The following is a 15,165-nucleotide window of genomic DNA, read 5'->3' on the forward strand; positions in this document are numbered from 1 at the left end:
CGCTCCTGGGCCAACTACATACGTGTAAGTGCACCTTCCCACTTTAAGGGGTCTATTTACTAAGCAGTGTTACGAGACAGAGTGAAAAGTGATAAGGTGCCAGCCAATCAGCTCTCAACTGTCATTTTTCAAACACAGCCTGTGAGATGACAGGTGGGAGCTGATTGGCTGGCACCTTATCACTTTTCACTCTGTCTCCTAACACTGCTTAGTAAACAGAGCTCCAAGTCATGGATCAAACTGCGTATGTCAGAGCGCCATACCTTGGGGGAGATGTATCAAACCTTCTAAAGATGACCGGTGGAGAAGTTGCCCATAGCAACCAATCAGATCATAGCTATCATTCTATAGAATAAAGATAGCTAAGTGATAGCTACAGATTGAATGTAGGGAACAAAGGACAGGATGACACTTAGGCAGCGAGTTCGAGGTGTAGGGTTTATTGCCCTGTTGTCAACAGAAATATACAGGTCAGGTACAGTAGGTAGATTTCGTTGGCAATAAGAATATCATTAGCTCTGTCTTTATGGAATTACAGTAGGCAGTGTGGCCAAAATATATTTTGAAACCTAGGACCCCACCCCCTAATTATGATTAGATGGTGATGTCACAAAGTGAGCACAACTCAGTCACATAGTCTACGTAGCAGGTTAGTCTGTGATGTCATCTCACAAGCTTTACCAGACAGTCGCACGATAACCCATATTCATATCCTAAAATATATTTTGTATGTTTACCACACTAGGGAGTACATTTACTAAAGTGAGAGTTTTTAGAAGTGGAGATGTTGCCCATAGCAACCAATCAGTTTCTACTTAACATTTATCTAGCACCTTCTAGAAGATACCAGCTAGAATCGGATTGGTTGCTATGGGCAACATCTCCACTTCTATAAACCCGCACTTTAGTAAATACAACCCATGATATCCACAACTGCGCTGATCTATTTACTAGTTTCTTAGTAATAAACATGATGATTCCTCCTTGTCTTTTAGAAACCACATATGCTCAAGAATCCGGAGTCTCTCCTGTTCTATCGGAACTTACAGATCTACCGTTAAGAAACATTAGTAAGTCAGTGGAAAGAAACAATTATGAACGTTCCCTTCGTAGCAGCAAATGCCCCAAACTGTAATCGCTTCCCCTGCAGGTCACTTCTGCTAAGGTCTTAGGACATGTGGAAGTGAACACTGGCTGGTAACATAAATACCCACAAAAGAGTATCAGGTGCTCGGAATCCACCTCTAAACCGGCCTTACTGAAAATACAGTGCATATTAACAGAGCAGAAATGTTTGCCATATACCTTGTATATACGAAAGGTTCTATAGAAATTACATATCTTTGGTATATAAAAGATATTTTTATTTTTATTCTGATTGATTTTTATTTATTACAGCATATTAATTTATATATTTTTTCCTTTCATTTTCTGGCAAACAATATTTTCCCAGAAACATCTGTAACATTAGCATATTTTGTGAATATTATAAGTAAAGTTTTTTGTTGAATTTACCATATCTTCATTTGTCATTTTTACACGGAGACACTTATATTAGGATTTCCAGTTCAAACGCAAAATAAGCATTATTCTAGTTTTTGAGGCTTACTTCCCAATCTCCCTCTTATATTACTAGGACAATACTGTCGGGTATCCTTTTTCAACATATTTGCTGCCCAAACATAGAGAGCGCGAGGTTAACCAATCCTTTAATACCTTGTATATAGTATTGGCAGTGTGAGCATTTACAGAGAATGTTTATTTTTTGGGAAGGACAAAGTCACTGTCAAACTTTCGTTCTTGCCCCTGAGAGGCATTTCTAAAAAAAAAGCTGTCATTAAAGTGAAAAACAGCGTTGAGGCTGCTACAGGCAAGGACAGGATGCATCCAATGTAAATCCAGCCAGACATATACCTAGCAGCTTTTAGATCAGTGTGTGATCTATGACAAGTTCAAGAGAAGATGAAATTCATAATGATAATTACTGTATACTACAGTGTGTGCAGTAACAAAACATCACTATGAGTAAAACATCAGATTGTACTATCATTGTCACTAGGGAAGCAATCGGGAAGCCGACTGCATAAATACCGGCAGCCGGCTTCCCGACTGTCATATCCCGGCAAGGGTGAAATCCCAAAGCTGAATCAGGCCCTGATTCCCAACCCTGGAACTCCAAAAGGTACACGATTCCTCAAAAATATCCTCCCGCACTGCAAAGTGGTCATAGAGAAAGCCACGTTCACTACAAACTTATACTCTCTTCTCCTACAGTTACACCCTCACACTAGCCAAACAGTCTTTCTTCAAGGTCTTTATTGTCTACCAATCCTCCAATCCTCAACAGCACTTCACTACCTTCAACTCCCTTTCCTGCCCCTCCCCCCATCCCTATATACCCCTGACTTTGCCTCTTTCTTGGTCTCCAAAATTCATTCTATCAGACAGGAAAACTCCTCAAGCATACTATTCCTTCCCCACTCCTCCCATCCTGCCCCTCCAACACCTTGTCCTTTTGTCCCTTTCACCCCACCACTGGGGAGGAAATCCAAGCTCTTCTCTATTCCTTTCCCCACTCCACCTGCCCCCTTGATCCCATGCCCTCCCATTTCCTCCACTCTCTTTCCCACATAGTACGCTTGCAGCTCACCCACCTTTTCAACTTTCACCTCTGTTATCTCTCCTTCCTTACACCTCCAAAACTCTTGAGAGGTTCATATACTCTCACCTATTAAGGTTTCTCTCAGCTACAGTAACTCCCTTCTTGACCAATCCAATCTGGGTTTCACCCCCTCCACTTTGTAGTAAGCACCAATCTCTGGTCACCAATGACCTACCCTCTGCTATAGGATCACTTCTGTATCCTCCTCCTTTTTGACCTCTTTGCAGTCTTTGACACAGTTGACTATGCATTTCTTACCCCCAGGCCACACACACACACTCCAGCTCTTTGTAGGGGTCCATCAAGGCTCAGCCTTAGGTCACCTTCTCTTTTCACACTACACATCCTCTCTCTGTGAACTCATCAGCTACTTTGTTCAGTACTATCTTTATAGTGATGACACCCAAATCTACCTGTCCTATGCTCACTTCTTGCCTTCCCTGGTCTCATGTATTTTTCTATGTCTATCCGCTATCTCCTATTGGATGTCTCAACACTTTCTCAAGCTCAATATTTCCAAGACTGAGCTCATTGTCTTCCATCCTTCTTGAGTCACCACCTCTTCCCATCTCTCTATTACTATCAACAACACCACCATCTCCTCAGTCTCTTAAGTCCGCTGCTTGGGTGTCACCCTTAAGTCCTCTCTCTCTTTAACTCATTTACCAACTCCTGCACGTTCCATCTCCAGAATACTTCCAGAATTTGCCCTTCCTCTCTCTTGATGCTACAAAAACACTTGTTCATTCCCTCATCATCTCTCATCTGCAACCTTATTGTCTGTAGTCTTCCCCTCATCTGCCTCTCTCCTCTTCAGGTCTGTCCTTAACACTACTGCTAGATTAATCTTTCTCTTTTACCTCTCTGTATCTGCCTCTACTCTCAGATAATTCCTCCATTGGCTTCCTATCGCCTACAGAATTCAATTTAAACTCCTCATTCTTGATAGGCTTATGTACTCTCTCCTCTCTACTTTTCTCTCAGCTAACCCCCTCCTTGACTTAAAGCTCTTTTGCATTCTCTCCCCCATTTTATGAGCATTGCAGCACACGAGAGCAGCTGGAAAACCAGTTATTTTTAATCGCCATTATGTTGACATGCTGTAAATAAATTAGTTCATGAAGTGTCTAAATAAAAGTGCAGAAAGGCCATGGTAATTTATTAAATATCCATACAATTTCATGTTAATTTGGACACTTACCATAGCAATCTCATGCCTATTGTCCTAACAGTGGAGTTATTTGTTACATTTAACACTATATGGGAACACTATATGTATTTGTTTACATTTTTTGGCTTCTTCCAGATAACTTTACCTTCAATGGGGTCTTTAAAAATATAGAAGGTGTGACATCATTTCTTGGTAAGTAGAAGTAATGAGTGGTTAGATCACAATAAGCTACTGCAACTCACAGCCTGTATTATTGTGTGTTATTATCATTATAACATTATTGTTTTTAATGCATTAGATCTCCTCATTGCCAGATAATTGGGTGCACATAAAACATGACACAAGGGAATACAAGATAGATGGGTGGGTGTGGACAGAAGGCAATAAGGATTTCCATAAATTATTAGTAAGTCTGGAGCCAGAGTAGAAGGCTGATAAAATCTCCTCCCTCACATGGTTGGTACTCCCATGTCAAAATGACCATAGGAACAAAACAAAGACTATTGTTTTTATGTTCAGTGTCTATGGTTCTGTATTATGTCACTATGGTTCTGTACTACATCATTTGCATCTGGAGCTTATGAATATATAACAGGCATGAACTCTAGACCAATATAATAAAAAGATTAGTCTGTAAACTAACCGATAGCAGTATGAATCCGCCCAATAAAGGTAAATGGAACCAGCCTTTATTTAATAATACGGTAATTAATCGTTGGATATTGAAGGCTCCATTTTTTGGACCTATTATCTGAATTAGACAGAGGAAGAACAGATGCAATAGACCCAAATGTAACAAATCAGAAGACCCCAACAAATGGGAGTACCTACAGGGAATGGATCGGGCGTAGACCTGGCTGGTACTGCAGTGTCTGCTGTCCTATATATTGCTTAAAAACAACTTGGTGAGGGAGTTTCTGTTTTGGAATAGCGATTAGCATTAAGCCGGACTACAAATCCTATTGTCATTTATTACAAATGGACATACTGAAATTCTTCAGAGGTCTATGGTATAAATGACATTATGATTAGGATGGATTACAGTAAGAAACACATTTTCACAACAGTCGGTGGGTGCATCTTTGCTAAGACATTATTTTCTTTATCCTTGGACCATCATGACAGAGACCTTTTCTCAAATGATATTAATACTTTGTAGTTTCCATTGTGGGGTACACAGAATAGCCTCGGGACCCTCATCTGTCCCAGTGCATGGCATGCTCCTGTAACGTGTGCCAATTAATTGTACAGTTTCTACTGTATATCCCTACTATATTCTTTAATGCTATTAATTTCATGAATCAGGACTATTCGTGTTTCAAAAACTCATTGTGTGTTGCCCTCTTTTATGAACTCATTATACTGTAACTAGAGATGAGCGGTTCGGTTTTGGCTCGGATCGAGGCAAAACGTTAACTTTCCACGGACATAACAGCACAAATATCCGTAAAAGGCGACATTTTGCCTCATCCTCAGATCCGTACTTGGCGGGAAGATTGGAGCCAAAACCGAACCGCTAATTATAATTGAACGGTGCATGTGAGCCCTTAAATAGTTTTTATTTTGTTTTTTAATTATTTGCATTATACCTGTTTGCGAAAGATCACAATGTGGCCTGAGACATCACTATATTTAATGTGTTGCTCATTTTCCAATGCATTTGGCTTGCTGAATTCTAAGGCCAGTCCACCTATGTCATCTTGCAAGGGTCTGCAAAATGATTTTTCAGCAACAGTTATTACCGTATCTTCTTTGTTATGCAGATTGCCTTGGTTCCCACTTTACTTGGTTACAAGTTATATTTACAAATTTTCCCGCGTTAATTAATTTTGTAAGCAAGTTGAAATGTGTGACTGGGCTTTGCCCCAAAGACCTGGAGGATTACGGCTGTGCCTGTAGATACGAGCTGGAGGGGCTTCCTGTAGATGCGGCTGACAGGTGAGGTTTATGAAATATGGGTAATAGTATATTTTCTGATGCATATTATACATGGGATGATGTAGCCATTACTGTAAATTATAAGGATATTGGAAATGGAAGTTGCTTTGGAGTTCCTGAGAGTCCAGTGCTTTTATTCAGGTCTTGGGCATCGCTGACTTCAAATGTCCACAATAATTTACAGTAGGGGGCTGCAATTAGAACCCAGCAATAATGCAGATTTCAATTCCTTATTTCCAGGAGTTTATACATATATTAGCATTAAATAAATTATTTCATTAAGAATAATTTTACGTTATAATCTTCCATAATTATAAAACACGTAACAAACTGGATGGAGGAGACTACTGAGGAACGAAACAAAGTTTTGTGCTACATCATCGCTAGTTTGGCGTCAACCTGTCTTTCTAGAATTCATCATTTGAAGACCATAATGACTTATTTATTTGTAGGATTCTTTAGCCTTCATTTTTATATAAAAACATTCAGCAAAACTTTAAGGCAGAAACCTTAACTTTGCATGTTTGTGATTCGTTTTAAAAATATTCCATAAATATTCTATACAACTCAATGGAAATGCGCTCCTAAGTGGCAAAGGTTTAAAGGCGGCAGCTATTTTATTTGTACTAGTTCTTAGTGCATGGAAAGGTCAAATATTAAATCAGGTTACAGAATGGCTTCCGTAAAAGAAATAGAAAAAAAGTTGCTTCATCGATTTATAGCTAACAAAATTGTTCTATTAAAAGGCAAAAGCAATTGAAGACAGGACTGATCATGAGTTGGAAGCATCCACAGAAATGGGCGCTTCTTGGGATTTCCCCCCGACTGCGCATGCATGGGAAACAGCGAAAGGGGTCTGTGCATGCATCACACGAATGCCGCCGCAGTAGCAAGTAGCTCCGTCTGAGTCACATCTTGAGCAGATGTAACCTAACATGAAATAGGTCCTTCTGAATGGCAATTGGGCTGTGACTACTCAGAGGCACGAGGCACGGGACTGCTGCGCCACGTGGCAGTGACATGGGAGTGTCGTGGATGTGTAGCCTTGTTTGAGGTGTCCAGATGCAGCTCCTGCACTCGGCAAGGGGTGGGTGTAAGTGCCGACAGTAATGAATACGGCTGTGGTAGGATAAAAAACCAGCGAGCAGCGTGGATGCTAGCATAGATGGGAGGAAACTAGCATTAGCATAAACTAGTAAGTAGGCTGCGGCTATGGGCGTAACTACCATAGGTGCAAGGGGTGCAGTTGCTATGGGGCCCAGAGCTGAGGGGGCCCAGCTTCCTTGTCAAAGTTACATGTGTTATATACACAGAGCCGGCTCTAGGGGTCAGAGCACCCTGTGCCCGTCCTTTTCACTGACCGACAATGGGGGCATTGCCTAATTACCATAGGCCACGCCCCCTGTGAGATGTTATTAGGCGTGTCCGCCTCCAAATAACGTCAGGCTGGGGGGAGCCTCACTAGCTGGGCATCCCCTAGCCCCTCTCCCATCACTGAATGGATGTCGCGTGCAGCATCCATTCAGAGTCTCCGGGGTCCGGCACGTTGGGGTCCCCAACCTCCCGATATGACCACCTGCGGGCAATTCCGGCCCACGGGTGGAACAGCGGGACAGTACTGTCCTGCTGAAATCGGGATGTTGGGGAGGGGTGCGCCCTCTATGGGTGGCGCCCCTGTGCGAATGCACAGGTCGAACAACCCTAGGGCCGGCCCTGTATATACTGTACATTTTTTACCAATGGGTGGTACATAGGGGCCCTTACAAACCTTTGCTATGGGACTTTCAAAAACCTAGTTACGCACCTGGCTGCAACGTCCACAGCTAAAAGCAGCCATGGATAGTACCAACTCAGAATAAACCCTACAAGGGCAACAACAACAGAACCCCCTACGTTCAATTGTCAACCAGCAAAAAAGCTGTCATTTTCCCCGTGGTATTGTCACTGATTAGCGTTAGTATTGTACCATCCAGTTAGCAGAAACACCTTGTAAATGGTGGGTGGATCGAACATTTATATTTACAGATATACGTAACAAGGACACCTGCTTTTATTACTAGAGGCTGTTGTCTGGCAGATGAGAGCAGGGAAATCCTGGTTACCCTGGCTGCTTCCATCTTGTGTAGGTGAAAGGCGCGACTTTAAACTAGGGATGTGCAGGCTCGGATAGGTTCGAGTTTGCACGTGGAGTTCGGATTTTTCCCTCCAAAAAAACGGAACTCAGAACGAGGCAAAACGTCATCTTACATGGACGAACATCATCATTCCTGGACAAAAGACCAGGAATGATGATGTTCGTCCATGTAAGATGACGTTTTGCCTCGTTCTGAGTTCCGTTTTTTTGGAGGGAAAAATCCGAACTCCACGTGCAAACTCGAACCTATCCGAGCCTGCACATCCCTACTTTAAACGACATGTGTGAGCAGAAGATCCAGTGATTACATTTATGGAATATAATTAGCGGAAATCACAGCATAACGTCACTGTCCTACTTATTATTCTCTCACTGAAACCCCCCCCCAAAAAAAAATTGTGGTCTTCATCTCTTTCTCTTCTAGCTGTTGTTTCCAGCATCGGAAATGTTATGAAGAAGCTCAGGAGATGGACTGTATCTGGGACCCATCTCAAATCATTGCCGATGCTAGTTGTCTCTCAAAGAACCTCACATGTGGTAAGACACCAAGGAGATTATCCTCTGCCACATATGAGTTTTAGGGGTCTATTTACTAAGCAGTTAGGAGACAGAGCGAAAAGTGATAAGAAAGTGATAAGGTGCCAGCCAATCAGCTCCCAACTGTCAGCTCACAGGCTGTGTTTGAAAATTGACAGTCGGGAGCTGATTGGCTGGCACCTTATCACTTTCTTATCACTTTTCACTCTGTTTCCTAACACTGCTTAGTAACTAGACCCCTTAGCCTCCTAATGGCAAAGGGAATAATTATCTCACTCCAGATCGACCTTAGGTCTTGCTACTGAACAAGCCAAAGCCATTTGACAATTTGTATGATGAGCGAATTTACACAGCTATAATCATTCCAGACCAGCTGAAGCCCACACACATTGGATGTTACTCTACTATCAAATGGTTTCTGTGCTCGGCCTATTGGACTCGATGTGTATTAGTATTGGCCAAAAGGACAGATTGCAGATTTATATTTGGTTCATTGGTTAGCAAACAACACTGTCCAGCAAATTAGGCACACATTGTTTTAATTCAGGGCTGTTTCATTTGTTCATAAATAGGACATAATTGCACATATGCAAATTTCAATTGGACCCAAGACATAATAAATTAAGTAAAATATATGTAAATCTAATTAAATCTTAGCACAGTGACACAGTAGCTAATGCTGCTGCCTCATAATGCTGGTCCATGGATTACAATCCAACTAGAGCTACATATGTGTGGAGTTTGTATGTTCTCCTGTTGCTCGTGTAGGTTTTCTCTGGGCAGTCACTAACTAAGGGTGACTAGTGCCGTCGCACAGAGGCTCTGTGGGCGTCACCGTTGCCACCCCACGGCACTTGCTCCTGGATAGCAGGATGTCCTGAACGGCACCCTGCAGCCAGGATTGCTGCTGCAGCACTAGCGGAGCATCCTGTGGACCAGTGGCATCACTTACCTGAATAGCACCTGGTGCACGTCGGAGGGAGGGGCGTGGCTTTGTCCCACAAAGCCACACCCACTCATGTTTGACACTCTTGGGGACGGAACCGCATGTCACTCCCCCCGTCCTCAGGACTCAATGGGCAGGGAAGAGGCTAGGGGCTGCTCAGTAGCTACTGTGCTGCTCCGCTGAGTAAGCCCAGCTCAGCGCAGTTGCTGGACAGCCAACAGCCTCTCACTACAGTGTGGCTGCTTGGTATCACCCGGTGCGGCCCGCGCCCCCCTTGTGACACCAGTTCTGTGGACGCTCCAGACGGGCACCCTGCACAATATATGCAGCCGATCAGCGCTGCACTTACAGGAGCTGCCAGCCTCGGCCCCTTCTACGCAACGTAATGATGTATCGTGCTCAGTGGGCGGGGCCAGCACAGGGCACTGTTACGGCTCTGACCTCACCTGTGCCACCCACGAGAGAGAAGGGGACCCACACAGAGACTGCACATAGGCCCCCTCTTCAGCCACCCCTGATCCTAGTGTGTTTGTATTTGTGTGGTGCAAAATTTAGACAGTAAACTCCAATGACCAAAATATTCTCTGCACAGCGCTGAGTAATATGTGTATAAATAAAGGATAATTATTACATTTATCATTTTAATCAGGTTCCCATCTAACAAGACTTTTTTTTTATATCTCAGAGTTACAGTGAGTGTAAATGACAAAGGTATACGTGAATAATACCTATAATTAGTCCCCGAAGCCCTCATCATTATACAGTTGGACAGATGGTGGAAAGCAGATCTGTAAATAGGGTCTTGTGTTCCTTGTACCCCCCAGAGTCTGGCCACGAATGTGAGAAACTCCTATGCGACTGTGACAAAGCTGCCATTGAGTGTTTTGTGAACACGCACATTAACTCTTCAATAAGAGGAATGGATATCGCGTTGTGCCCGGCTCCTGTTACAGGTAATACACGGCACAATGCTGATCTCTGAGACCAGGCGACATTCCAGAGACGCAGGTGGCCCGAAGACGTAGAGAAGGTCTCTGCTGCCCCCACAAGGCGGTTCTCATACTGCAAGCGATTGGTTTATATGTTGACCATAATATGTGACAAATTGGGAAATGGTTTTTATAACGACTGTACCCCTCTATTTAATCCGCCTCTCCCATGTCTATATCTGTCTTTTCTCTCCAAATTACCTCCTCTACCAATTTAATACTTCGTGGGTATTGTTTAATAGCGTCATTTCATTGGCCGTAAAGTGCTGTCAGACAAGCCGATTCCGTCACCCTCGTCCAGAGGTTTCCAAACTCCGCCATTACAGTCCAGGTTTTAAGGATATCCATGCTTGGGCACAGGTGATTTAATGAGTACCTCGGTCAATTTGATTTAATTATCTGGACATCCTTAAAGCCTGGACTGTAATGGCAGAGTTTGGGAAACTCTCTCCTAGTCCCATCTAAGCACTTTATGTCTCACTGATGTCCCTAGTTCCTATTTTCTGGTTCACTTACTGAGCCGATATAATCATTGCCCCCGCTGTCCGTATACACCAGGTGTACTGTAATCTGGCTATAAACTTTGTACATTCTGATATAGGGCCTGATTCAGCAAGGATCGCAAATGCAAAAACGCATGCACCCTGTCGATTGTTGCCTTCCGCGTATGGATCGCAGTGCGCGTGCGCGAACCAGCCACGGTGACCGGGACTGCGATCGCAGTGACTACGAGGATCCATCGCAGAGTGAATGACAGGAAGTCCCGTTTGGGGGTGGTGACGGGGTTGGTGGTCCGAGAAATGCAGGCGTGCCAATGCGTTTTAACACCGTTACAGGGGCGTGCATATATTATCCACTGTGATGCCCTACGCAGCCTGAGCTCTAGCTGCGTACAGGAAGTTTAGCAATTTCTGGGTAAGGTCTGACCTGCCTTAATTGTGCGTGAGGCTCCGATGGTACTCGATGGTACCGATGTTTTTGCAGACTTGCAAGGTACTATGGAAAGTGGGCATCTGCATGTTGTGCTGCGACGCTATTGCGATAACAGTCATTTGCATAATTTCGCAGCAGAACTACGTACGCGCTTGCTGCCGCGATCTCACCAGCGATCCTTGCTGAATCGGGCCCATAGAGTTCAACCTGGTTTTCTACGATCGTATCCATGTAATTACTGCCACAAATAAGTTACACAGGTTTTGTGGGTAATTTCCATTCAGTCTGTATCCAGTCATAGAACTTGTGTATATTATGTGTAAATACTTACAGCAAGGAATTGGTAATCTGGGTTCAGCCTTACTTCTTATCAGCCACTCCCAGAAAAAATGGGGCGGGCACGTCCTCGTTTCTGGGATCGCAGGCTGTTCCCGCCTCCGCATCGCCCCTTAAATGCCTCTGTCTATCAATCAGGCAGAGGCATGGCAGGGGCGGTGTGCGTTCACGCAGGATCTGTTCTGCACATCCTCAGAACGGGTCCAGTGCACGCGCAGATTCCAAGATAATCGGGAGTCTGCGTTCAGCATTGCACTTACTCATACATGCCTACCCTCCCGGTTTTCGCGGGAGGCTCCCGATTTTTCGGGTAACCCCCCGCACCCCCGGAAGGGTAGGCAATTCTCCCGCATTCTGCCCACTTCCTAGTGAAGTGGGCAGAATTAGGAGAATACCCGCGGCAATCGCGGGTCTCTGTGAAGGGGGTGGGGCTTAAGCTGTGATTCTGCATGAATCACAGCATTTGGCCCCGCCCCCTATGTAAATTGTGCCCAATCGCGGCAATTTTACCGCGAGGGGCGGGGCTTAATGACGCGAATCGTCAAGCCCCGCCCCTCTCGGCCCCCTGCTGCTTCTCTTACCCGGACTTCTCCCGGGAAGAGAATGTTAAAGGTAGGCAACCCTGACTTACGTGCAGTAACGCTGAATTAGCCCCAGAGACGGCAGATGAGCAGCTGAAATTGGACACTTGCCTGTACTGTACAGGAATATGCACTCAGCCAAATTTATATGTAGGATAACAAATCCTGTGTAGAACCGGTCTCATAGATAATACTGAAACGGTCTCAGGCATAATAGTGATAATAAATATTTTTGTTTTTTGTTTTTTTTAGTTTTCCCAGAAACTACAGTCAAGAAAAATGAAATGATCTTGGATTCAAAATGTAAGTTTTAGCATCTGAAGGTTGCACACGGCCACACCTATTACGGCATTGACTCGCGTCGCTGTCCTATCAAAGATGAACGCAGAACCAACATTTTAGTTTGTTGGGCGCTGCAGCTGTTTGATCATTTATTAGTGACATTATTTATTTATATTTATTATACGTATTTGTCTTCTATAATTAGAGGCAGAAATAATGGCTCTTCCAGCAGTACAAACACCACGTCCTTCGCATAATTACGCTCCAGATTAGTACTCACAGTTGGCAGCATAACCCCTTCAAGTGCGACTTTGCCCTCTGTAGTCCTGCCACATAAAGAAGTATCTTGCCTATACAGTGTTTGTAGATTGGACCAGCATTAAGTCTATAGTGTATTTGGACCTACTGTATAGTATGGACTCAGGAGTCGGGGGAAATTGAGAGTATGGGCTAAATTTACTAAGAGGCTTTTTTGGTTGTCCGGCAGTTTGTGATTGTTTTGCAATCGACCGATTTACTAAGGTCAAAACCACCACAAGCGAACATTTAGAATACACCGTCCATGTTTAGACCACGCAAAGAATAGAATAGATACCCCTGATTTATCAAGTGGTGGGTTTTAAAATCACTTGCAAACCCACCCACAACATAAAGGCTTGGCTCAGACAGACGCGATTGCTAAAACAACAGGTAAATGAACTGATTCTGACGGGCGTAACTGACTGGAGCATCATCCAATTGAACTATGGTTACGACGCCTCTCACCGGACATGACCGGACTAACAGAATTACACAAACAAACAAAAATGGAAAAAAAATGAAAAAATAAAACAGAAAACACGCAATCACACAGGGCCAGATTAACAATGAGCTCCAGAACCAGGCCTCTACATAAAAATAGGCCCATCGTCATAGCATCATGATGGTGACCAGCTGCCTGGTTGGCCACACAGTTGGCCATAAATTGTAAGTATTAAAACCATTTTCTAGTTTTCTCACAAAATTATGCAATTTTTGTATATTTAGGGAGACAGTGAGGCTGATAGTGTAGGGGTGTACACGCCACAAGGCTCTGGCCACACCTATACAGCACTAGTCACACCCACATAGCACTGGCCACACCCACAAAGAGCTGCTCACAGTTCCTCCCCTTCTCAGAATAGACCCCAGACCAGGGATTAGCAATAAGTGGTACTCCAGCTGTTAAGCTACCTTTCAACAATTTTAGCATGGTCAAATAGTAAAACTGTGGCAGGGCATGCTGGAATGGTAGTTCTACAACAGTTGGGGGGCCGCTTAATGCCCACCCCAACCCTAGACCATTTTCAGCCCCAGACCAATGTGGCCCTTAATCTGGCCATAGGAGGTGCAAGTTTTGCTGTTGTGACCGATAGTTGCATCGAAAGATGCACCAAGAGGTATTTCAGTGCCTACTAAAGCTGATAGTGGGTGCCCAGTAGCGTCACAAGGGGGGTGCAGGCCGCACCCGGGTGTCATGCACCGAGGGGTGACACCAAGGTGCAGACTCCCCCTCAGTGACAGGGGCCGGGTGCTGCAGCACTCGGCTCCTGACACTGTGAGACACAGCCTTCCCGCGAGACCACGCCCCTTTTTTGGCGCCACATGGCTCCGCTGCGCAACACAATGTCCCTCCCCGCACCGGGTGATACCGTGGGGAGGGATGCCACTGTGGACGCATTGCCATTTTCCGAATCAGGATATTATTCCCCCCCCCCTTCATTAATAGGAAACAGTCCCGCTCTAGTTTCGTTTCACCTTAGTCAAAAAATTGCAGTTTAAAGGTTAAATGTAAGCCTTATTAACTATGTAACTATGGTGAAAGAAGCATCGAATAAATAATTATGGTGTGTACACACGTAGCGATCAGCCAGCAATACAATATCGCTGTCTGATTGTCCTGCACCCTCCCTGGTGTGCTGGATGTTCTATATCGAACATCCAGCACACCACCAACTCACGGACGACTATAGCGACCTGCGATCAACGATGGCGTGTCCCTATAGTAACCTGCTCGATATCGAGCAATTTGACCGGCATGCACGGCCGATGGACGATATCGCTATCGTCCATATGTGCCCGCGCATCGCTGGTTGATGGTGAGTTGGTAGGGTCCATTTAAATGACTGATTTGAACTATAATGGTAACGACATCATTATTGTTGAAATTGCTCATTTAATTTGCTACGTGTGTACACACCCTTAGAAGGGGGGGGGGGTCTATCATAGCGCTGCTCGGGACAGAGTATAAGAAGTGATAACCTCTCAAACATGCGAATGTGATCAATTATTTTTGCCTAAATGTGAAACGTGATAATATAATATTTTCACAGAATTTAGCATTGTGCACTAGCTGGGAGACGGGCTGCAATAAGAGCGCATCCCAGCACAGAGTTGGAAGCAGAGTGATAGCTAAAAGTGCACTATCACTCTGCTTCCTAGTTCAGGCCCTCCGCGCCCACTGCGCACGCACCAGAGGCAGTGGCGGAGCTGGCTGAGAGCTCCGAGAAGGAGAGGGGGGTCACGGCCGCCCAAAGGAGAAGCTTTGTGTGTTATGGGGAGCGATTGCTCTGGTTCTTCCCTTCTGGATATGCCACTGGCATGCATGGGCGTCGGCCAGCGTATGCGTCATCAAATG

The 15,165-nt window shown here is 44.5% G+C and overlaps 1 protein-coding gene across 1 annotated transcript in view; it reads left to right on the forward strand.

Moving 5' to 3' along the window:
- LOC148502553 (uncharacterized) overlaps window positions 1–15,165 on the forward strand; it is a 193,630-nt gene that overhangs the window by 118,189 nt on the left and 60,276 nt on the right. The window contains exons 14-19 of the mRNA XM_088449715.1: window positions 996–1,070; window positions 3,969–4,025; window positions 5,597–5,771; window positions 8,330–8,442; window positions 10,213–10,341; window positions 12,480–12,530. Coding sequence (XP_088305841.1) covers window positions 996–1,070; window positions 3,969–4,025; window positions 5,597–5,771; window positions 8,330–8,442; window positions 10,213–10,341; window positions 12,480–12,530 — 600 coding nt within the window. The remainder of the gene's footprint in view (window positions 1–995; window positions 1,071–3,968; window positions 4,026–5,596; window positions 5,772–8,329; window positions 8,443–10,212; window positions 10,342–12,479; window positions 12,531–15,165) is intronic.

This window comes from Taudactylus pleione, unplaced genomic scaffold, assembly GCF_031769625.1.
Source record: "Taudactylus pleione unplaced genomic scaffold, aTauple2 ptg000493l, whole genome shotgun sequence".
NCBI classification, from domain to species: domain Eukaryota; kingdom Metazoa; phylum Chordata; class Amphibia; order Anura; family Myobatrachidae; genus Taudactylus; species Taudactylus pleione.